We start from the raw sequence: 25,229 nt of genomic DNA on the forward strand, positions 1-25,229 counted from the left end.
GACCAGGCTATAGTGGTTAAAGGTGACAAAGACACTTCACACCCAGCAGAGTGTCTATAATCAAAATGTCAGATAAATATTTGCAAATGATATATCTGAGAAAAGGTTAGTATCCAAAATATATAAAAAACTTATAAAACTCAATACCCCCAAACCAAAAGATTCAATTAAAAATGGGCAGAAGAGGGGCTCCTGGGTGGCTCAGTTGGTTAAGCGTCCAACTCTTGGTTTCGGCTCGGGTCATGATCTTAAGGTTTCATGGGTTCAAGCCCCCCCTGTCAGGCACTTCGCTGGCGGCATGGAGCTTGCTTGGGATTCTCTCTCTCTCCCTCTCTCTCTCTGCCCCTCCCCGACTTGCACTGTCTCGGTCTCTCTCAAATAAACTTAAAAAAAAATAGCAGAAGACATGAATAGACATTTTTTCAAAAAGACATACAGATGGCCAAAATACTGACACATGAAAACATGCTTGACATCACTTATCATCAGGGAAATACAAATCAAAACCATAATGAGCTATCACCTCACATGTGTCAGAGTGGCTGAAATCAACAACACAAGAAACACTAAGTGTTGGTGAGGATGCAGAGAAAGAGGAACCCTCTTGCACTGTTGGTGGGAATACAAACTGATGTAGCCACTCTGGAAAATGGTATGGAGGTTCTTCAAAAAGTTAAAACTAGAACTACCCTATGATCCAACAATTGCACTGCTAAGTATTTGCCCAAAGAATACAAAAATACTAATTCAAAGGGATATGGGTACCTGATGTTTATATTTATAGTAGCATTATCTACAATAGCCAAATTATGGAAACAGCCGGTGTCCATCAATTGATGAATGAATAAAGAAAATGTGTGATATATGTATATATCTCTACCTACCTATCTATCTGTCTATCTATAATGGAATATTACTCAGCCATAAAAAAGAATGAAATCTTGCCATTTTCTTTTTTTAAGTATATTTATCTATTTTGAGAGAGAGAGAGAATCCAAAGCAGGGCTTGATCTCATGATCTGTGAGATTGTTACCTGAGCCAAAATCAAGAGTCAGATGCTCAACTGACTGAGCCACCAAGGTGCCCTGAAATCTTAACCATTTTCAATGGTGTGGATGGAGCTAGAGAGTATTATGCTGAGTGAAATAAGTTAGTCAAATAAGGCAAATACCATACGATTTCACTCATATGTGGAATTTAAGAAATAAAACAAACGAGCAAAGGGAAAAAAAAGAGAGAGAGGCAAACCAAGAAACAGACTCTTAAATATAGAGAACACACATAGTTACCAGAGGGCAGGTGAGTGGGGTACGGGTTAAATAGATGATAGGAATTAAGGAGAGCACTTGTGATGAGCACTAGGTGTTGTATGGAAGTGTTGAATCACTATATTGTACACCTTGAAACTAATATTACACTGTATGTTAACTAACTGGAATTTAAATACCCGCCCCCCCCTCCGCCGAATGTCAGATACTAACCAGTGTTGGTGAGGATGTGGAGAAATCAGCACCCTCATACACTGTTGGTCAGAGCATGAAATTGTGTAGCCTCTTTGGACAACAGTCTGGCAGTTCCTAGAAAGGCCAATCACAGAGTTGCCATGTAACCCAGCAATTCCACTCCTGGGTTATCTACCCAAGAGAAATGAAAATGTCTGTCCATACAAAAACTAGTACATGAATGTTTACAATAGCATTATTCATAATAGACAAAAGATGGACACAACTCAGAGGTCCATCAACTGATGAAGAGATAAACAAAATGGGGTGGGATACGGGCAATGGAACATGCACGGACCTTGGAAACATCACACAAAGTGAAAGAAGCCAGACACAAAGCTGGCGTATTACATGCTTCCACTTGTCTGAAATGCCCACAACAGGCAAACTTCGGAGACAGAAAGTAAATTGTGGTTTTTAGGATTTGAGGTGACTGACTAATGGTTGGGAGGTGATAGCCTAAGGACATGGGGTTTCTTTTCAAGATGCTTAAAATGTTCCAAAATTGACCGTGGTGACAGTTGCGCAGTTTGGGAACAACGCCATTGAACTTTACATTTTCAGTGGGTGAATTGTATGGCGTATGAAGTGTATCTCCATAAAACTGTTAGAAAAGAAGAAGAGGAGGAGGAGGAGGAGGAGGAGGAGGAGGAGGGGGAAGAAGAAGGGGAAGAAGAAGTAGCAATAGCAGGAGCAGTAACAGTGGTATCAGTATAGTAGTCGTAGAGTAGTGACCAAGAGTTGAGGAAGTGGAGAGCACTCTTTGGAAGGAAGGCGTTTAGTTGTGAAGGAGAAAGAGAAATGTGAAAATAGCCAAATGCAGCAAGGGAACGAGAAGTCTTGTTAACACAAGACAGACAGTTTTGGGGACACTTGCCGCTTTGACCCATCTCAAGGCCTCCACCTGTTTGTTCCTTAGCTGACGTCCACATTTGTCATTTAGATCTGCGGTGTTCAGAGATCTCTACGACCAAACCTCGGCTCATTCCCAGAGAGCTCTCTACACCTGGATGACTGGGATTTTGCAGACATCCTCCAATGCTACTGGTGAGCCCGGGCTTTGAGGTGGGATCACTTGTCAGGGGGAGCCCATCCTCAAAAGTGGTGCTTCCTCTCTGAAGATAGATTGATTTCATTGTCATGTATGATTTTTCCTCACCCTTCCCACCTTCCAAAAAGGGTTTGATGCGACTTTTGGAATAAAACACATACCCCATTTCATCAATTCACTTTTCACATGCTGAAGGGGTGTCCTGGTTTGCAGGTGGAACAGAAATAATGACCGTATCTTAGCTTCGAAGAGAACTTTTACAGTAGAGTCACAAGTTCAAAATCTGTATCATAAATCTGTATTAAAGTGGGACATGATAAATTTTTAAAAGGAAATCTAAGCAATAAAGCACAGAAATTTAGTGCCGAGTTTCCTGGGAACCAAAGCAGAAATGGGTCAAGATTCATTTATTTTACAGATGTGTATTAGAGGAGTCAAATTCGTGGAGATGGAATGTGGAATGGTGGTTGCCAGGGGCTGGGGTGGGAGGGAGGAATAAGGAGTCGTTGTTTCATGGGGACAGAGTTTCGGTTTTGTGAAATGAAAAAGTTCTGGAAATAGGTGGTGTCGATGGCTGCCAGCAAAGTGAATGCACTTAATGTCACTGAACCATACACTTAAAAATGGTGATGTTAGTAAATTTTAGGTTATGTTTATTTTACTACAATTGAAAAAAGAAAGACAAAAAGGATGGTTATATAGGTTAGTAATGCAGACAGAAACTCATGGCTTCAATTTGCTGAGTATTTTTTTAAAAATTTTTTAATGTTTATTGATTTTTGACAGAGAGAGAGAGACAGAGCATGAACGGAGGAGGTTCAGAGAGAGATGGAGACACAGAATCTGAAGCAGGCTCCAGGCTCCGAGCTGTCAGCACAGAGCCCGACGCGGGGCTCGAACTCACGGACTGTGAGATCATGACCTGAGCCGAAGTCGGACGCTCAACCAACTGAGCCAGCCAGGCGCCCCAATTTGCTGAATATTGTTAAAAGTTTGTTAAAAATTTATTTTGAGAGGGGCACCTGGGTGGCTCAGTAGGTTGAGCGTCCGACTTCGGCTCAGGTCATGATCTCACAGTCCGTGAGTTCGAGCCCCGCGTCGGGCTCTGTGCTGACAGCTCGGAGCCTGGAGCCTGCTTCAGATTCTGTGTCTCCATCTCTCTCTGAACCTCCTCCGTTCATGCTCTCTCTCTCTGTCTCAAAAATCAATAAAGGTTAAAAAAAATTAAAAATAAATTTATTTTGAGAGAGAGAGAGAGAGAGAGAGAGAGAGAGAGAGAGAGATGAGTTGGGTAGGGGCAGAGAGAGAGGAGAGAGCAAGAATCCCAGTGCAGAGCCCAACGTGGGGCTCCATCCCATGAACTGTGAGATCATGACCTAAGCTGAAACTAAGAGTTGGATGCTTAACCAACTGAGCCACACAGGTGCCCAATTTAACGGAAGTAATGTAAACAAAATAAACTTTTTAAACACTTACCAAATTGTATTATGTGTCAGCCACTGGAGATACAAGAGGAAAATAAGACAAAGTCTATGCTCTCATAGAGCTCTTGTTTTATTGGGGGAGAGTAGGTGGAGAAAAGTTTTAAACCAGCAAATTAAAAAGAGAGAGAGAGGGGCGCCTGGGTGGCGCAGTCGGTTAAGCGTCCGACTTCAGCCAGGTCACGATCTCGCGGTCCGTGAGTTCGAGCCCCGCGTCAGGCTCTGGGCTGATGGCTCAGAGCCTGGAGCCTGTTTCCGATTCTGTGTCTCCCTCTCTCTCTGCCCCTTCCCTGTTCACGCTCTGTCTCTCTCTGTCCCAAAAATAAATAAATGTTGAAAAAAAAAAAAAAAAGAGAGAGAGAGAAAGAGAGGAGAGAGAGAGAGAGAGAACTCAGGTACCAGTAGCTGCTATGAAGAAAATAAAATGGATAACGCTATAGAGAGGCTGAGTGTTTTCGACCAGAACAGGGCTTGGCAAACGTTTTCTTTAAAGGGTCAGAGTAAATATTTTAGGGTTTGTGGGCCTGTAGTCTGGCTGAATTATTCAACTCTGATGTTCTGGTGCTAAAGCAAACATTGACAACAGATGAGCAGGAGTGGCCGTGTCCCAGCAAAGCCTTATTTATGGACACTGAAATTGGAATTTCAAAATTGTCACATGTCACAAAATATTCTTCTTCTTTTGATTTTACTTCCAACTATTTTAAAGTGTAAAAACCAAGCTTGCAGCCTTTATAAGAGCAAGTGGTGGGCCAGATTTGACCTGTGGGCTGTAGTTTGCCAGCCTCTGAACTAAGAAATCAGAGTTGACATCTGAATTGAGACCAAAATGAGACATGGAATCAGTCAGGTGAGGCACTGGAGGAAGGGCATGGCAGGCAGGGGAACCAGCAAATACAGAGTCCCCGAGCCAGGAATGAGCTTTGCGATTTGGAGAAACGTAAAGGAAGCCTGTGGGGTTGGAGTGTGCTGAGGGCCAATCAATCCTTTTCCTGGAATTAAGCTCTGAGATTTGTACATAAGGAGCATTCAACAACAGAATAATCAATGTCTTCAGTGCGTAGCAGAATTCCCTCTGCCTGATGCATAATTACGGCCTCTAAATCTCACACTGTGTAACCCTAAGACAGCCACTCAACTCTAGACTTCCAGAATCCTTATTGCCAAAATTTAATTAGAGACAGACTTTCTTCTAAAATTCCTCGACGTTATGTTTCATTATTATACTAAAGTGAATTAAAACAAATTCTGTTTAGACTTCAAGCTTTTTATTTTTCATGAAGTTCCTTGAGGTACCTGGAAATACTTTGAGTGTTAAAAATACTCAAAGTATTTGAGGGGGCACCTGGGTGGCTCAGTCGGTTAAGTGTCTGACTCTTGGTTTTGGCTCAGGTCATGGTCTCATGGTGCATGAGTTCGGGCCCTACATCAGGCTCTGTGCTGACAGTGCAGAGCCTGCTTGGGATTCTCTCTCTCTACCCGTCCCCTGCTAGCTCTCTCTCTCTCTCTCAAAATAAATAAATAAACTTAAAAAAAAAAAAGTCTGCCTCTAAAAAAAGAAAATCCAATCTTGGAGATCCTTGGACTTCAGAAATACAGTTTATGCTTTATAATTAATTTAAAATTAACAACTCACCTTGGTTCTTGATGAATTTAGTGGTTCCCCCCTCTCCCAAACTCTCTAGTCTTCTGGGACCACCCTTCTAATAACCAATTCAGATGTCCAGAGTCTTTATCTCATCTAGGGAATCCTAGGGTGTTTACCTGTGCTCACCCCAACAGCTCTGATTCCTGGGTTGGGGAGACACCCTGTTGTTCTTGTGACCCAGCCCAAGCAGCGGCCGACTTCACCATCTCATCTGGGCATGTGAGTCATTGCCCATGGCTTTTCGCAACAGCTCTTGGTAATGGATTCACTGTGCCTTGAAAATGCTCCCCTGCTTCTTCCATTTCTCCGAAGTGCCACCAACACAATGTTGTTGTGTGTAAAAGTCTTTTACTGGAGGATTAGAGGTAATGGGGGCCGATTCTAGCTTAGTGAAACTTGAAGTCCAGATAGATCCTGAACATGATTGTTCTTGAAGTCCCACTGACATCCCACTGATGAGCAATTTCAAATGCCTGAACAGAGTGACAGAGGGAGTCTTCCGGGATTTCAGAGGGAGAAATTACTGATGGCTGAGGAGACAAGACAAGGCGTTAAGAAAGAGGAAATGTTTGAGGTCGTTTTTGAAGGTAGGATTTCAGAGCGGAAGAGTTAGGGCAGAGGCATTCTGGCTGATAAGAAGGGCGCACGTGAGAGAAGATTTGGAGAACGTTTGGGGTGCATATGAGGAAGGAGAAGTAGTTGGTTTGGCTCAAGTACAGGAACCTGGTGCTAATCAATATGGCTGAATAATGATTGTTACCGGTAGTAAGAAAAGAGAGTCAAATATATTTCAAGTTGTGAGACTATTTAGTAACTAAGTGAACTGAAAGAAAAGCTTATTTTGTGACCTTAACTATTAAAAAATAACCTGCATTTTTAATAAGTTCCCAGGTGATGCTGGTGCTGTTGGTCTGGGGACCACACTGCTGACTTACGAACAAAGCCTCAGATGGCTGGCATCTGTGATTTGCCTGTGTGTAGCATAGCATCTCATAGGTAGGAGGCGCTTCATGAATGGTTATTGAATGAATTAATGAACACAGGAAGGGGGTCCTGACATCAAAGATACTTTTGACTATCACATACCAGTGCAAAAGCTTTTATTTGTTTATTTACTGATTTATTTGTTTATCATATTTCTTCATTTATTTATTTTTTGCAGACGACTCTGTTTCATGGGTCAGTGCAGAAAACTTATGGATTTTGGGCAGATATATGGTTCACCTATCATTTGAAGAAATTACGAAAATTAGTCCTGTAGAAGTAAGTTGGAAAAGTACATTTACATGTCCCCATCACCAAGCCATCTGGGGAAAGGTGTATTCGAAACCTGTCATGTTTAGCCAGCTAGTCCAGGTGCCCTGGAAGATTGGGTACCCACCTCAGCCAATATATCTTGAGCCTCTAGAGAAAACTCTCATGTGGTTGGTCATCAGATTGTGTTTAGTGCAGAAGGGCCAAGAAAAGAATCGCAGACAACCAAGATAGCTCTGATGTGAACAAACATGGTATAAAGAAAATGTTGGCTGTGAACCAAAAGTCATTTTCGGGTATTTGAAGGCCAAGGACGACAGCTATAGAGTCTCCAGTTCTTGGAAGCGTGAACTCAAATCAAATGAAACATAGATTACTAGCAACTTGTATTTATATCTACTTCTACTGATTGCTACTTCAGCATGAGCAATGGTTGGATTTTAACTATAGACTTTACAGTTGAGAAATATGTAAGTTCTAAGGTTACTTAACTCACTGGTCAGCCTGTCTCTGTCTTCCTGATGTTAACCCAATGACACTAAAACCCCTGGGCATCATGATTCTGGAAAGCAGTCTCCAAAACACGCTGCCAACAGAGAGGCATTCATAAAGACTTTGGGGCTTGCCTCCAGTTTTTATCTCGTGTGCCTTGACTTTCTTCTGGCCAGTGAGAGAAGTGTTTGTATCAGATGGCTGGCTTGTTCAAGGGCCAATTGACCCAACGATGTCTGGTTATTATGAAACTGGAGGCAGAGCCAGCTTTTTCTTTTCAAAAATTTTTGAAAAAAAATTTTTTTTTCAACGTTTATTTATTTTTGGGACAGAGAGAGACAGAGCATGAACGGGGGAGGGGCAGAGAGAGAGGGAGACACAGAATCGGAAGCAGGCTCCAGGCTCCGAGCCATCAGCCCAGAGCCTGACGCGGGGCTCGAACTCCCGGACCGCGAGATCGTGACCTGGCTGAAGTCGGACGCTTAACCGACTGCGCCACCCAGGCGCCCCTTGAAAAATTTTTTAATTGCAGTATGGTTGACATATGTAGGTTCCTCTTTTTACCTAGGAGGCTGAGAATACTTCACATAAATTTATATTTATTTATTTACTTATTTGTTTATTATTTTTGAGAGAGAGACACAGAGTGTGAGCAGGGAGGGGCAGAGAGAGAGGGAGACACAGAATCTGAAGCAGGCTCCAGGCTTGGAGCTGTCAGTACGGAGCCCGACGTGGGGCTCAAACCCACGGACTGTGAGATCATGACTGGAGCTGAAATCGGACGCTCAACCAACTGAGCCACCCAGGTGCCCCTAACTTTCAATTTATAATCCTCAGTTATAAAATGCATTAAACCTCGCTTTTACTCTCCCAATATTGAGTGAATTTCCAGAAGTTAGATAGAGATTAAATTTTTATGGAAGCTGGGCCCCTGGGGAGGAATTTCTAAGATCAAGAGGCCATTTGCAACTTTTCTTCATCATCTAAAAGTGTAGAGAAGAGAGGCAAAGCCACAGAGGACCAGCACGAAGGGGGAATTTATCTGGAGAAAGAGTAGAATCCTCAAGGGAGAGACAACTTTATAAGCACAGAGTAGCAGTGCATAGAAAGATAAGACTTCAGCTTGACACCCTTGGACACATAGGCAGAAAATGAACAAGAACAGAAAGAATCTGAATGGTATACGTAATAAAGTTGAATCTATTTATCTATATCTTTCTATATATTTGTATCTTACCGTGGGAACACACACTCTTTTTCATCACCTGAGGCCCATTTGTAAACTCATCTACTTAAAAAAAACCTGATTCCCCAAAGTGAAACATTTGTGGACCACATTCTCTGACCTCCATATAACAAATCTACAAATAAGGGTGCAAATATTAGCTTTCAAAGAGTTCAACTGCTCCGATATTAAAATATAATACTTTCCTAAATAGCATTTGGGTTGAAGAGGAAACCAAAACAGTTGTTACAGACTGTTGAGAAATCAATGACCACAGGAACTGGGCATCTCGGAATCTCTGAGATGGGGTGCAGTGTGGACCGCAAGGGTGGGGCTGTTTGGGGTCACGTCAACCCCCTTCCTGTCCTTGTCTACCAGATTGGGCTGTTTATCAGCTATGACAATGCCACCAAGCAGCTGGACACAGTTTATGACATCACCCCTGACCTGGCCCAGGCGTTTCTGGAGAGGATCAGCTCCTCCAGCTTTGACATGAGGAATACCTCCACCATCCACAGGCAAGGGGTGGGGGCTCTGGGTCCTCGCAGCACTTTCCCAAGATGTGATCTAAGCACCAGCTTCCTCTGAGCAGCAGAAGACCCTGGGAGGGAAGGGAGGTGGCTGGTCTACCTCTTTATATAGCCCCATGTCTTTGTGCATGTGACGGGAGGCGTTTTCCCAAAGAAACACCCTTTGAAAGGGTTGGGAGGTGGGGTGAGGTAGAACAAATGCTTTCTGAGCATCTCCTGTGCCAGACGTTTAATGCAACCTTATCAAGTGCTAAGATTCCAGCTGTGGGCATAGAAATAGAATATTTTAAATACTCAGTACTTGGTCTATTCCAAGGTAAATGTGTGGTTTCCATTAGGGTGGGTAAAGTATTAGAAATAGCTTTTGGCTCCCCATATTTGTGAACCTCTTGTTATCCAGCTTCTCGGGTGGGGAGTCCACAGATGATGTCGGCTCTAGAATTTAGTGATTGTAACATGATCCTCCAGGAATGCTTTCCAGCAGAAGCAGGCCTGGAGCTATGTACTTGGTGACCCCAGAAAGGGTTTGAATGTTAGCCAGAGGGAGCATGCAATGGGGAGTGCTGTTCAACCATCTCTCCATCTCTCAGGGACACATGTCACAGTGCTTCCCCTGACATCACTGTATTATGTTAAATTTTATCAGAGTCGCTTATAGGGAATGTTCTTATATGAAACTATTACACTTTCTTCCCCCATCCTTACTAATTTTTACCCATTAGCTTGGGTCCCCTTTTTAGGGGTACACAAAAATAGCTTACTGGTTAAGAACATGGGACCTGGAGCCAGACTTCCTGGGTTTAATTCTGGCTCTGCCACTTACGAGTTGCGTGATTTTGGCTGTTACTTTACCTCTCTGTGCCTCCACTTCCCCACCTGTAAAATGGGAGATAATAACCTGCCTCCCTTTTCAAGGTCCTTGTAAGGCTCACGCACACCTGACACATAGTAAGTGCTCAGGATAGTAGTTCTTCAGCCTTCACTTCCCTTGAGTATTCTTTTCTCATCCGACACATTTTCAAATCCTTCCTGACCCGGTTGCTCTTCTGTGGACATGTCTGAGCATGTCGCTGTCTTTCTAAGAGGGTGGATCCAGGTTGAGCATGGTCAACCAGGTGGTCCAGCCATGCTGAACTGAATAGATTTCATACTAACTCTAAGAGCATCCATTAATGAATCAGTGTCTGGTGTCTACCGGGAAGGATGCTAATCAATTGGTATGGCTCTTCCCATTGAACTCTCACAGTACTCCTGATGCCTACATTCATCATATTTATTGTGATGTGCTGTGATGAACAAAGCCATCCTCCCTTTTATTAAAGGCTCAGAGAGACAGGTCCACCCTGTACAGTAGTGCACTGTGTGCACTGTTGAACTGTGCAGCAGCCTTGCAGAGAAGTTAAGTAATTTGTTGGCTCAAACATCCCATACAGCTGCGCTTCAAACTCTTGTTGGCCTAAATCTATGCTCTTAACCACAAAATACAGCACCCCCAGCTAGACCAGGGTTCACATCCCCCTTCCGCCCTTACATTGTTATGCTTCCTTTTTCTTTCCTTTCTGGCGGTGTAGGTCATAAACCATCTTGGAAATACATCTGCCTCAGAGAATCCCTCAGGGTGGACAAACCCTTTATCTCCGTGTGGAAAATGGGGAGTTTTCTGTGGCTAACTCAGGACCACACTTTCCTTGTGCCCCTTACTGCCTCGGGAAGAGAGAGCATAGTTGGATGGGTCTCGATTTAAGTCCTGGGGCCATGTCTAGTCTTGGGCCAGTCACTTGACCATGCTGAGTCTGTCTGCCTTTCTGTGAAATGGGGCTCAGAGCATCTGCCTTGTAGGGTTGCTGTGATGGGGTAATCCGGGTACAGGGTTCAGCACAGTCCCTGGCACGTGATAGCTGCTCTGACCGTGACTCTTGGCTCTGTGTGGGAGGGGGCTGTGGTTGTGACCCCCAGCTCTGAGCCCCCTGCCAGCACCCTTATCTTCCCACACAGGCTGGGGCTGCTGGTCTGTTTCTACCATGACCTGGATTTGCTGGACGCCGCGGTGGCTCAAGTCCTCCTTCACCAGATGATCAAGTGCAGCCATCTGAGGGGCTTCCAGGCTGGGGTTCAGAAGGTGCGGATGGGGCACAGGGCCCTGGGGAAATGGCCGGAGAATTGGGGAGCACAGTCCTGCCTGGCCTTTGAGAGAAAATATGTGGGGTTAATCGGGATCTGGGTCCACCCACAGCAGATGGCATCCCATCCCAAATCCTGGGATGAGCTTCAACAGTATCGGGGAAAACCCGGAATAGATCAGAATTCAGAGTGGCCACCTCGAGCTTAACTGTGCATAAGGATCGCCTGGGGATCCTAAATGTGGCTTGTGATTCAGTGGGTCTGAGCGGAGCCCCAAGTGGAGGGAGACTGCACGTCTAACAAGCTTCCAGGTGATGCTGAAGCAGCTGGTCCGGTGACCGTGCTTGGAACAGCAAGGAGATAAAAGCAAGGTTCTCAAACCTGGCTCTGCATTAGCACTCGGCCAGCTCCGTCCCTGGAGATTCTCCAGGTACTGGTCAGAGGTGTGGCCTGGGAATGGTATGTTTTAAAAGTTCCTCACATGATTCTAGTGCAGCCTTGTTTGAGATGCCTGGATTAGAATGTGTTTGTTGAGTTCCTAGACCAAAGCTCTGCACAAACTGACACAGGCTGTTTCTCATGTCCTCTCACCCTCCATCTCTCCTTTCTTCCCTTAAAGTCTCAATTCTGCCCTGCTTCTCTCACTTTTTTGGCCCTTCTCATTTTTTTTTTTTTTTTAATGGAAAAGATGACGTGAGAACAACATTAAAGAAAAGGTTGATAAAACCATCAATAATTCCACAGCAGGTTTTCACATGTAACTATAAAATCCCCAATCCCATTTGACATTTGACAACAGTCATCATTATCTTGATCAGAGCATATTTTTAAAATTAATTAATTAGTTTTTTTAATCTTTATTTTTGAGAGAGACACACACACACAGAGTGCGAGTGGGGGAGGGGCAGAGACAGAGGGAAACACAGAATCCGAAATAGGCTTCAGGCTCTGAGCTGTCAGCACAAAGCCCCATGCGGGGCTGGAACTCACGAACTGCGAGATCATAACCTGAGCTGAAGTCAGACACTTAACTGACTGGGCCACTCAGGTGCCCCTTTAATTTATTTTTTTAAAGTTTGTTTATTTTTGAGAGAGAGAGAGAAGAGAGAATGAGCGGGGGAGGGGCAGAGAGAGAGGGAGACACAGAATCTGAAGCAGGCTCCAGGCTCTGAGCTGTCAGCACAGAGCCCGACATGGGGCTCGAACCCACGAGCCGTGAGATCATGATCTGAGCTGAAGTCAGACGCTTAACCGACTGAAACATCCAGGTGCCTCACATATTTTTATTTCGAAGGAAAAGAATCCCTCCCAAGCAAGCTCAAAGCAAACATAAAAGAAATGTATTTTAAGGCCACAGGTTGCATGTGTAGCCATGGCTGCAAAAAAAGAAAGTCCGAGCAAATGAAGATAGCAGTGTTCCCTTTGGGATCACCTAGCTCAGTACTGCTCAAACCAGAGCGTGCATCAGAGTCACCTGGAGGACTTGTTTTTTTTTTTTTTTTTTAATTTTTTTTTTCAACGTTTTTATTTATTTTTGGGACAGAGAGAGACAGAGCATGAACAGGGGAGGGGCAGGGAGAGAGGGAGACACAGAATCGGAAACAGGCTCCAGGCTCCGAGCCATCAGCCCAGAGCCCGACGCGGGGCTCGAACTCCCGGACCGCGAGATCGTGACCTGGCTGAAGTCGGACGCTTAACCGACTGCGCCACCCAGGCGCCCCTGGAGGACTTGTTAAAATACAGGTTGCTGGGCTTCTTGCCCAGGGTCTCTGGTTCAGGAGGGCGGGAGTAGGGCCTAAGAATCTGCATTTCTAGCAAGCATCCAGGTGACGCTGCTCGTCAAGGACCACAGGGCTTTGAGAAGCGCTGCTGTACCACATGCCTCCGTCTTAACAGACTGGGAAGCTGAATCCTGAGGTAGGACAGCTGCGGAATTTGAAGAACCCAGGGGCTGTGACAGCTGTTTCTTTCACTTCGCTCTGCTGCCCCCAAGTGGCCATTTCAGTATTGCCTGGTGCAGTTGTCTGTGATGAATATATTCCTACAACTTCAGGTGTTAAAACATGAACGGTTTTTTTTTTTTTTTTTTTTTTTTTTTGGTACAGAGCTCATGTTACAATAGATAATTTTATCACCTTTACTGGAAGCAGTTACTGTATCACTAAACAGGTATATTATAATAAAATAATTGTTAAGGATATCCCAGAAATGTGAAAACATGTATAAAAACAGTTTTCAGTAAAAAGCGTAGAACATTGCACTTCCATTCGTATTACAACTATGTGAAAACTACATGCTGTAGTTTACTTATAATGCATATATTTATAAAGGCGTCAGAAATCTTAGACACAAACATGCCCTATTACTTTAATTAATCATAGTTATTTTTATGAGGTAGGATTTTTAGGAGACTTTTACTTTCTTGTTACTGTTGAGAATTATTTTTATGTGGATTACATATTATCATGAAAAACACCATGGATATTTCATGAAAGAAAAACAGACGTGTATGGATGCAGGGTTCAAGGTCACAGAAAGAAAATAAATGCTATGAGAGTGTGGTGGAATTATGGATAAAGTGAACAAAATTTCCTTCTGCCATGTGTTGAGTTTGAGTTAATAGCAAATTAATATTTAAATGAAGCACAAAGTGAATTTGCGGCATGTTAAGGTCAAGGCCAGAGGAGGTGGTGTTCTCAGTGGGCGACTCATTGTCTGGCCAGGGCTTGACGACAGGGTGGAGGGGGTGGGAAGGTAGGGTGGTGGTGGTGTTGTGACAACCCCAGGGTGTAGGCAGAGGGAGCCACTGTCCTGCTTGTTATCGAGCCTCATTTCAGCCTGCTTCCCTTCTAGCTCAAAGCCAACCTCCTGGACATTGCCACGAAGAACCAGACCCTCAATGAGACTCTGGGCTCTTTGTCGGATGCGGTTGTGGGCTTGACCCACAGTCAGCTGGAATCCCTCTCTCCCGAGGCTGTGCATGGCGCCATCTCAACTCTCAACCAGGTCTCAGGCTGGGCCAAGAGCCAGGTCATCATCTTGTCTGCCAAATACTTGGCCCATGAGAAGGTCAGTTGGAGCTTTGAACTCTTTTTTTAATGCTCTGAGACCCAAGGGCCAGTGATACACAGGGAGGGTGGCCAATCAGTAAGAAAATAGTGCCGAGGGGGACTTGCTCTGCCATTTACTAGCTGTGGGACACTGGACGATTGGCTTAAATTCTCTTTGCCTCAGTTTCCCTGTTTGTAAGATGGGGATAACAGTAGCACCTCTGCAGCAGGATGGCTGTAAGGATTCTGAGTCAGTACACAGGAAGGGGTTGGAACATGTGACCTTGAGTATGAGCTCAGGGAGTAGTAGTAGCTACTGTTGTGCTGTTTGCAAAGCGTGGGATCCATCTCAGGATTTCCTTGCTTGTTGTTGAGGCTGCGAACACATCCCTCATCTTGAGATGAGAGATAATGCTATTTTATTCATCTTGGGCTGCAGGGAGGGAATTGTCCTCAGAGGAGATTTTGCTTGGGGGGGACAGGATCCTTTAGTCACGCTCTAGATGCTCCTGGGGTGGGAAATGAGTCTTTTTCCTGGGGAAGCTGTCTCTCTGCCCTGCGCTTGGTAGAAGGAGCTCCAGAGACCTGAGCCCCTAAACATTTTGGTGTCCTGCTTTTTCTGTGTCATAGCCACGTCCCAGGATGCAACTAGTTCATGAGGATTGGATCGGGACCAATTCCAAAATGACAACAATTACAAATATTCATTAAGTACTTATTGTGTGCCAGGTTCGGGTCTAAGTGAGTTAGTTGTTTAGTGTTTCCAACAACTCTGTGAAGTCAGGAGTGTGTTATGACCTTCATTTTCCATATCATTCATGAGAGGCACAGAATGTATAAGGGAATTGCCAAGGTCACATAAAGGGACACAGGATGTCTGGCTTCAGAGTCCACTTGCTTAACTCCCATGCTAACTACCTCCAGCATGGCACCATGACCGTTGTCCGCCCATTGTTACTTTCTGACTCAAGGCCAAGGCTAGCCCATTCTTCTTGTGCCCTCTAGCCTCATGGCATCTTTAGTTTGACATCTTTGCAGCCCTTCTCTGTTTTGACTAGGGCCATCTGAGTCTATCTGGACAGTTCTCTGTGAATGTGATTTTAGGGAGCTGAGGGAGACTGTCTTGTTCCTCCCAACCCTGGACAAAGTGGCTTGTCTTTTTCCTAGTGTCCATCTCTTCCTACAGAGAGGTCAGGCCACTTACGAAGAAGCCAAGAGCTCGAAAGGTCTTGCTTTCCTTGAGGACAGTAGAGACTATCCATTCTGCAGAGCATAACAGGGAAACCATTCAACTGGCTTTTTTGTAGACCTAAGGAATGAGTGTCCCTGTTTGTATGGAAAACCATCTGGCATCTTTACTCTAAAGGAGGGAGAAAAAACAAGCATAGTTTCTGATGGGGCAGACAGCTACAATCCTATTTGTCATAAAATATCAGACCCAGATCCTGAAACATTTCTTTTTTTTTTTTTAATTTTTTAAATGTTTATTTATTTTTTGAGAGAGAGTAGGGGGAGGGGCAGAGAGAGAGGGAGACACAGAATCCAAAGCAGGCTCCAGGCTCTGAGCTGTCAGCACAGAGCCCAACATGGGGCTCGAACCCACGGACCGCGAGATCATGACCTGAGCTGAAGTCAGACACTTAATCTACTGAGCCACCAAGCGCCCCCCCAAAACATTTCTTTATTTCAACTCAGAGCTGCTGCATGGAGATAGATGAACATGGGGCTTTGCTATGTCAGGTGACGTAATGAGAAAAATGGGCTGCCTTGGGCACTGTACAAGTGCGTGGGGCTGGGTAAACTGACAGCCCCACGACCCAGCCTCAAAGGGCACCTGCTGGTCAGTTCTTGCCAATTGTTGCCAACATGGACCCAGTATTGCTTGGCATTCAGATTTTTTAAAAAATCCGACTCAAACCTGGATTTTAATGAAAATTTACCCAATTAAAAAAATTGTTTTAAGTTTATTTATTTATTTTGAGAGAGAGAAAGAGAGAGAGGAGAGAGAGGGGTGGGAAGGGGCAGAGAGAGAGAGAGAGAGAGAGAGAGAGAAACCTAAGTGGCTCCGCACTGTCAGTGGAGAGCCCAACTTGGGGCTCCAACTCATGAACCGAGGGATATGATCTGAGCCGAAATCAAGAGCTGAATGCTTAACCAACTGAGCCACCCAGGTGCCTCCAAATTTCCTCAGTTTAAAAAAAAATTTTTTTAATGTTTATTTGTTTTTGAGAGAGAGAGAGTGTGAGCAGGGGAGGGGCTGAGAGAGAGGGGGACACAGAATCTGAAGCGGGCTCGAGACTCCGAGCTGTCAGAGCCTGATGCAGGGCTTGAACTCACGAACCATGAGATCATGACCTGAGCCCGAAGTCGGGTGCTTAACCGACTGAACCACCCAGGTGCCCTAGTTTCCTCAGTTTTTAAGTGTTGTCAGCCAGTTCAAATTAAACACACACACACACACACAAGCCTATTGCCTGCTCAGCTGTGGTGCACGGATCATCACTTTCTGATATTTGTGCTGTGGCCTCGGACAGCAGGGTACTTCCCCCGGCAGAGCACTTGCCTTCTGTGTTGTGTTTTGATATCACCTCTCTCTTCTGATAGAAGGAAGGAAGAAAGGTCTGGGAGGGCAGCATGTGTCTGTTCACCGTGGTGCCCCGGTACCCATCCCAGATACCCAACATGCAGAGGGGCAAGCGTTGGCCAGGTGAGAAACTAGAACAGAACCTCACGCTCCTCGTGGCCCATCTTGCAAGGTGCTGTCTTTCTACAACGTCAGCCAGATGGGCGTGCTGCTGGCTGGGGTTGGCACCCAGGCCTTCTACAGCATGGATCGCAGGGACCTCTTGCAGGTCCTGAGAAGCACGATCTCCCTGCATGTGTCCGACTTGTCACCTGCCCAGCAGCAAGGCGTCCTCAGCAAGGTGAGAGAAAGACATCTAGTCCTCAGCCGTGTGGCTCACAGAGTATGTGGTTTTGGGGTGTTGTAAGTGGGCTATGACTTTGGGCTGTTGACTCAGGGCTAGGGTTAGCTCAGCCTTTGGTGAGGGAGCATTCTGAACCTAGATGATGCCTTCTCCTGGTGCCCACCTTTCCTCCTTTCCAGAAGGAGCTCCTTGGGTCACACTATATTTCTTCCCAGACCCTGGTGCTTTCCTTCACCAGTTGACTTTGGAAGACTTTAGTTAAATTAGGTTTCTTGATATAATAATTTTTGCAAGTTTTTCAAATCTAAAAACGAATCCTGAAGGTCCCAGAGTGCTTCTGAAAGCCCCTTCCATGATCCGAAGTCACACCTATATTCTCACTTGGCAGTGGGTCTTTGGGTATCCTGTTGTATCAGACCTGCTATGTCCAGTTACAAAATCTGTTAGGAGACCAAACTTAAGGAGTTTGGCTTAAAATATCAACAGCTTGCCGAGAGCAATAGCACGTTTGGTTAAAATTGTATGCGTTCCTGAATAAGACAGACTTGTGCTTGAATCTTTGAATCTTACTTATCAATTTTCAACCAGTTATTTATGAAGCCTCAGTTTTCTTACCTGCAAAATGGGGTAAGGGAAGTCCCCCACCTCACAGGGTTGCTGAGCAGATATGCTGAATCTTATGGCCTGTGAATCACTGACACAGTCCCTGGGCCTTGTGCAAAGTTCAGTGTACCTTCTACGAGGTGGTATTACGTTTATTCTCACTCTTGGCAGATGATCGAAGCAGGAGACACTGTCTCAGGCATTTTGGAAATACAGGGGGCTTTCTTTAAAGAAGTATCTCTCTTCAATTTACGGAGGGAACCCGGATTTAACACAACAGTCCTAAAGGAAAAGGAACTTCGGAGGAGTCAGGTATGACCACTAAGGATTCTGACACCAATTTGGATGTGTGTGTATGTGTGTGTGTTGGGGGTTGGAGGCTCCCACACCAACAAGGAATTCTGCAACATAGCGGAGAATCGTGGGTGTTCCACAATTCAACTCCATTCTGACACTGTATACTGGCGATAGCATCAGATCCCACAGGGTAAGGGTTCAGTCCTGCAATACTATACCCCCTGCCCCTCAACTGCAAGTGCCAGTCACCAGTCTTGGCTGTCCCCTGTGCTTCTGACCTTCCAGTTTTAGATTGAAGGTTCCAATGACCCTGCTGCCCCCACCTTGGTTTGATTAATTTGGTAGAGTGGCTCACAGAATTCAAATATGTTACTTACTAGCTCATCGGCTTATTATAAAAGGATATAACCCAGGAACAGCCAGATTGAAGAGATGCATCGGACAAGGTATATGGGGGAAAGGGTACAGGGCTTCCACGCCCTCTCCAGATGCGCCACCCTCCCAACACCTACACATGTTCACCAACTGAAAGCTCTGTGAACCTGGTGCTTTTGGATTTTTATGGAGGCATTATCATGTAAGCATGGTTGATTAAAACATTGGCCATTGATGATTGGTTCAACATCTAGCCCTTCTCCCCTCCCTGCAGGTTGGGGGTGGGACTGAAAGTTCCAACCCTCCAATCCCGTGTTTGGTTCTTTCTGCAACATCCCTTCTTCCTCAGGTGTTTTCCTGAAGTCATCATTCACATAACAAAAGACACCTTGATGGCTCTCCTCACTTAGGAAATTCCTAGGGTTTTAAGCTAAATGCAGTAGCGGTGCCTGAGTGGCTCAGTTGGTTAAGCATCCAGCTTTGGCTCAGGTCGTGATTTCGTGGTTCATGGGTTTGAGCCCTGCATTGTTGGTCTCTGTGCTGACAGCTCAACCTGCTTCAGATTCTTTATCTCCCTCTCTCTGCCCCTCCTCTGCTCGCAGCGGGAGCATTTCTCAAAAATAAAAATAAAACATTAAAAAAATTAAAAACCAAAACAAAACTAAATACAGTAGAACCTTGGGTTGTGAGTAACTTGTTCTGTGAGGGTCCTGCAAGATGAGCAAAAATTTCTAATAAATTTTAACTTGGTAAAAGAGCAATGTCTTATAATACAAGTAGCACGTGATGCTGAATGTCACATGATCATGACTGAGCCAGTGGTTCTTGAAATTCGCTTTGATATACAAGTGCTTTGGATTACAACCATGTTTCTGGAACAAATTATGCTCGCAAACTAAGACTTTACTGTATATATTTTTTATTAGTAATAAGATGCCCAGATCACTCCTGAATTTTTGAGTCTGCCTTGTGGGAAAGTTCTGTTTAAGGTTAATTTGGTAAAAGAAATTTATTTCCGTGTAATTAAACTCAGGAGGCAAAACAGTGTAGTGTTAAGAAATTGGACAAGACCTGAGTGTGTATTTGGGTGTGGCCATCAGTTAATTTTGGGGTGCTTCTTCTCACTCGGCCTCAGTTTTCTCATGTGCGAAATGGGGATGATTTCATGAGAATCAGTGATGCAAGATGTATCTTTATACTACCAGGCACGTGGCAGTGCGCTCTAACTATTAGCGGTTATCACACGTATTATTAAGGGCTGCTGGTGCTGAGGCTGCTTGGGGACGACTGCGCTTTGGAGGCTGAAGCCTCTTCGAGCTCTCTGGACTTTCATTCAATCAACTCTGCATTTTATCCACTCATCGAAAGTTGATGCCAGGAGCTGTTCACGTTGCTGGGGATGTAGCCGTGAACAAAGTAGACAAAACAGCCTGCCGTCCCAGAATTTCCATCCTGTGAAGGAGGGAGACAGACGAGATACAAGATTAGTGGGTAAAACCCAAGCTGTGCTAGATGATGATGTGTGCTAAGGAGAACCTAAATCAAAATGGGAAAGGGTAGACAGTGGGCTCTTTTGACGGGGGTAGCTGGAGACAACCTCCCTGTGCTCAGAGAGGTTATGGGAGGGGCTGATCTTCAGGACCCCTAGGGACACCGTGAGGACTGCCTTCTACTGTGGGTGACATGAGGAGCTGTTGGGAGGGTTTGAGAAGGGCTGTTCTCTGACTTTCGTTTGCATCGAATCCCACAGCTGCTGCACGGGGACTGAATTGAGAGCAAGAGTGGAAGCAAGGGGACCAGTCAGGAGGCTATTGTGTATTCCAGATAAGACACGTGGCTTGGACTAGGTGGTGGCAACGCGGGTGGTAACCAGTGGTCACATTCTGGACGCATTCTCAAAGGGCTGGGGGCGTCTCTCTCCACCTGTGTATGTTCTCTCCATGTCATGGGCTGAACGGTGCCCCCGCCAAATATACATCCACCCAAAACGTGTGCGTGGGAATGTGGCCTTATTTGGGAAGAAGAGTTTTTGCAGATTTAACTAAGGATTTCAAGATGGGACCAGTCTCAGTTATCTGAGCAGGCCCTAAGTCTAGTGACAAGAGCCCTTATGAGAGGCGACAACCCGGATGGTAGAGAGATGCAGACAAAAGGGATTGGATGTGCATACAGAAGGCCATGTGAAGACGAAGGCAGAAACCCGAGTGATGTAGCCATAAGCCGGAACCGCTTGGAGCCACCAGAAGCTAGAAGAGGGGAGGAAGGATTCTCCCCTACAGCCTTTGGCGGGAGCTCAGCTCTGCTGACTCCTTGATTTCTGACTACTGGCTTCCAGAACTCTGAACGAATGATTTCTATTGTTTTCAGCCACCAAGTTCATGATAATTTGTTACTGCAGCACTAGGAACTGCATGCATTCCCATGCAGGGTGGCTGGCCTTCTGTGGGTGGTTTGGGACTCCCAGGGGAGAGATCCATGAGAAGCTGTGTCACCTTGGTGACCTCGCCTTGGGGAAGTCACATAGCATCACTTTTGCTTTGCTCTATCTGTGGAGGCAGTCACCCAGCCCTGCCCCCAGCTTCATGCAGAGAGGACAAAGATTCTACCTCTTGGTGGGATAGTGGTTCTGGAAGGTTCTAGAAGAGCATAATTTGTGGCCACTTTGGCATCTGCCACAGATGTCCTCCAGCCATTTTTTCTCAGCAACCGCGTTGATGGAGTGGCCGTTTCCTGTGATGGGGAAGACTGTGGGAGGGTCCCAGAACTTGATTCAGCCTGAGGAGATAACTGGGGCTACACACAGAGCTTCAGGAACTTACCTCCCTAGCTGTTCCTTTCTCCTGGGCCTGGCTGCCCTGTCACAGATGCCTCTGCCTAATGCTAGCTCACAATTTATTCTGTTTGGGGAATTACATTCAAAGTTCCAGAGTCTATAAAATAGATGAATGTCATACTTGATCGCATCTGCAAGTTAGGTGTTCTGTAAAATTACGTTCCTTAAAACAAACGGCTCCCCTGCCTGCTAGATATTGTTCTTCTAGAGTGCCCATCTGGGAGGGTTGGAGGGGAGTGAGTGCTGCAAGCAGGAGTTACTTTATTCATGGTACTTTCTAGACTGTCCTGGTCTATTCATCTGTCTCTTCCACTTTTACTTCCTGGGAGCTAGCAGGTGGGCGTGGAAATAGGGGCTACGGAGGGTGCTCACCTGGTCAGCGGCTTCGTAAAGCATAGAAAGTAAAGTTCCAGCCTGCCGTCTGATGGCTTTGCCCTTCATTCGGGTCCTAGAGCATAGGGAATCCCCGGGGTGTGGGAGCGTGGGTTCTGCAATTACTCTGACCCCAGTTCACATCCCAGCTCTACCACCTGGCAATTGTGTGGGCCTGGGTAATAACATAGCCTGTTAAGCCTAAGCCTTCCCCATCTGGAAAATGGGATCATTGTGTGTCTTCCTCCAAGGGCCTCATGGTACTAGGCACACAGTGCTCAGCAGTGAGTAAGTGACTGCTCCATCCGTGCTGGCAACCATTCTCTTCCCTCAGGCCTTGTTCCTGTTTGAGCTTCTGTCAAAGACAACCAGAAGGCCTGAGGAGCTGCTGAGGTAGGCGGGTGTACTTGGTCTGGGGGCTGACAGGCCCTCTTGGAGCCTGATTTCTCAGGAGGGAAAGTTGGCTGTCTGCAGCCTGTGTCCCATCAGACCTGCCTTCTCTAGTCCTTTCCTCTCTCTCCCCAACCCCTTCCTTTTTTTTTCCTTGAGAGAGGGAGAGAGTGCACATGTGCAAGCATGCACACGAGCAGGGGAGGGGCAGAGGGAGAGGGAGAGGGGGAGAGAGAGAGAGAGAGAGAGAGAGAGAGAGAGAGAGAGAGAGAATCCCAAGCAGGCTCCATGCTCAACGCAGAGACTGACTCGGGCTTGATCCCACGACCCTGGGATCATGACCTGAGCCAAAATCAAGAGTCACATGCTTAACTGACTGAGCCACTCAGGCACCCCAGCCCCACCCCCTCTTCTCCCGGGTCCCTTGTTTTGTTTTCCAGCACAGGGCAGCTGGTCAAAGGCGTGACGTGCTCGCACATTGATGCCATGAATGCGGACTCCTTTCTGGCCCATTTCCACTATTTTGAGAACAACCTCTCCCTGCTCTCACCGTATCAGGTACCGTCGTAGCACATTCATGCCTCTCGTTCTCTCTTCTTGCCCCAGTCGTGGGCCTTGATGGACCGTGGTGGCTTAAGATATTTGTGCCAAGATATATATTCCCATGCAGGTGATGACGTGGGGCCAAATACTGAGCCAGGTTTTTCTCCAGTTTCTCTTTTAAAAGCTCCAGATAACCCATCTCTACAGCCAGAGCTTCAACAGATGGGTTATTCCATACTCAGATCTGAACCTTAAAATCCAGTGGTAGGGTATACCATTTCTCATATTCCTAATTATGTCCTCCTGAGACCGAAGGTCGTTCCCTCCTTCCCAGCCTTTCCAGGGGTAACCTGAAATAGAACAATACTCCAAGGAGAGTACTTTCCTTCTTCATTTAATACTTCATTTTCCAAATGGCTAGGGAGGCTCGTTAACTCTTTGGGGAGACCAGAGGCAGACACTGACTTTTTAGTGGATCTAAGCAAGTAAAGATAGGCCTTGGGAACAGCATTTGGACTTGGAAGTGTAAACCGTCAGTGATACAGGGTCCAGAGAGGGTGAGTGGGCAGATGTACAAGGCATCTTCCCAACTCAGGCCCGAGTGTTGCAGATCTGAATGAAAAGTTTCCAACCAACGAATTCTCTTCCCGAGAGCCAGGAAGTAAGAGTAAAGCTTGGTGTATAATCCTTTGAGGTCATTGGAGGACTATGCAAAAATTTCACAAAGCTCTGCCATTCCATTGGATTGTCCATTGTGTCAGTGGTTCCCAAATGTGAGCATCAGCATTACCTGGAAGGCTGGAGTTGTTTGATGGGTATAAAGTTTCAGTGTTGCTAGATGAATAAGTTCTAGAAATCTGCTGTGCAGCGCTGTGCCTGTATTAACAATATGATATTGTGCACTTCAGAATTTGTTAAGAGGGTAGCTCTCACGTTAAGTGCTCTTACCACAAAAACAGAAACAAAGAGACACAAGGAAACTGGGAGGTGTTGGATGTGTCTGTTACCTTGCTTGTCATAATGCCATCACGGTGTTTGCATGTGTCCAAACTCATCACAGTGTACCCGTTAAATGCGTGCAGGTCTTTGCATATCAGTATTCCTCAGTGAAGCTGTTAAAAACACACAGAATAAAAAAAGAAAAGCCAACGCAGATTACAGAGCCTCACTGGCAGTTTCCCTTCCCTTACAGTAAGCCTGGGGTGAAGCCTCCTAATTGACATTTCCAGCAGTTCCCTGGTGAGAACTATTGACCCAGGCAGGGAGGAAAGCAAATTATTTCTGGAACCTGGACCCTGGCATGGTTGTGTCCTTTATACTCATCACACCGATCCAATGGATGGAGGTCAGACCCGCTTTGAGGAAGACCTACACGTTCAAAGAGGAAGAATTGTCCCGACAAATCTCCTGACCTAGAATCCTCCCATTCTCAGGACGTTCAAATACCAGTTAATTAGAAAATTTGCCTTTATTGTTTACATTTTTGCTGAAAATACATAATTATAAAAAAATAAGACAATATAGAGAGAGCAAATTTTCCCCCCATTTCCCCTGGAGCAGTGATTCTCAGAGCACTGTTTGGCCAAATCTGGAGACACTTTGGGTTGTTACTCCCGGGGGAGATGCCACCGGCATCCATTGAGTAGAGGCCAGGGATGCTGCTTCCTAACTACAATGCAGCCCCACACACAAGGACTCTCCAACCCAAAATGGCAAAGGATCTAAGATTGAGAGTCCCTGCTGTTAAGGTAACCACAAGGAAAAGTTTGTTATCAACTTTGAGAGTTGTTTTTTTTTTTTTTTTGGTGTGTATAAAACATATGTACGTGTAATTAAAAAAAAAAAACACAAATGAGTTCATACTATATACACTGTTCTGTTTCGCTCTGTAACACGGGTGTATGTATATAAAATAGGACCTGGCCATCATTCCGGTGTTCACAGATACAAGTCTACCTTATTGAAACAGTTGCACAGCATTCGGTTATGTGGATATACCACAGTTTATGTCACCAATCCCAAACCCAGAGACAGTCAAGTTGTATCTCTGTTAAAAGGTAAACTGAGGAGTATTAAAAATTTTAAGAGTTAATTTGAGCAAAAAATCGATGAGAATTAGGCAGCACCAAATAGGAAGTGGTTTGGAGCGCTCTGGAAAGACTTATAGAGAGAAAGGTGCAGACGCAGAGAAAAGAAATTATTTGACTGGCTGTCGCTTAAAGCCCAGTTGGCTCTTTGTGATGGTTGTCGTCAGTGCTTTGATTTCATAACCTCAAGGCATTTACAGACTTAGATTTTGGTGTGCTCACTGAGGGCACTGTGTCATTAGGGCCACATTAGTCTAATGGCCTTCTTCTTTTTAAAAAAAAAATATTTTTTTAACGTTTATTTATTTTTGAGAGAGACAGAGACAGAATGTGAGTGGGTTAGGGGCAGAGAGAGAGGGAGACACAGAAACCGAAATAGGCTCCAGGCTCTGAGCTGTCAGCACAGAGCCCGACGCGGGGCTCGAACTTGGAAGCCGTGAGATCTTG

At 45.4% G+C, this 25,229-nt stretch overlaps 1 protein-coding gene across 1 annotated transcript in view; it reads left to right on the plus strand.

Annotated features, from left to right (window-relative positions):
• The window catches only part of OTOA (otoancorin), a 66,054-nt gene that overhangs the window by 9,745 nt on the left and 31,080 nt on the right, over window positions 1–25,229 (plus strand). The window contains exons 8-16 of the mRNA XM_032591623.1: window positions 2,447–2,550; window positions 6,846–6,946; window positions 9,033–9,172; window positions 11,180–11,303; window positions 14,159–14,374; window positions 17,112–17,279; window positions 18,057–18,197; window positions 22,097–22,155; window positions 22,593–22,710. Coding sequence (XP_032447514.1) covers window positions 2,447–2,550; window positions 6,846–6,946; window positions 9,033–9,172; window positions 11,180–11,303; window positions 14,159–14,374; window positions 17,112–17,279; window positions 18,057–18,197; window positions 22,097–22,155; window positions 22,593–22,710 — 1,171 coding nt within the window. The remainder of the gene's footprint in view (window positions 1–2,446; window positions 2,551–6,845; window positions 6,947–9,032; window positions 9,173–11,179; window positions 11,304–14,158; window positions 14,375–17,111; window positions 17,280–18,056; window positions 18,198–22,096; window positions 22,156–22,592; window positions 22,711–25,229) is intronic.

The sequence above is a fragment of the Lynx canadensis genome, chromosome E3 (assembly GCF_007474595.2).
Source record: "Lynx canadensis isolate LIC74 chromosome E3, mLynCan4.pri.v2, whole genome shotgun sequence".
NCBI classification, from domain to species: domain Eukaryota; kingdom Metazoa; phylum Chordata; class Mammalia; order Carnivora; family Felidae; genus Lynx; species Lynx canadensis.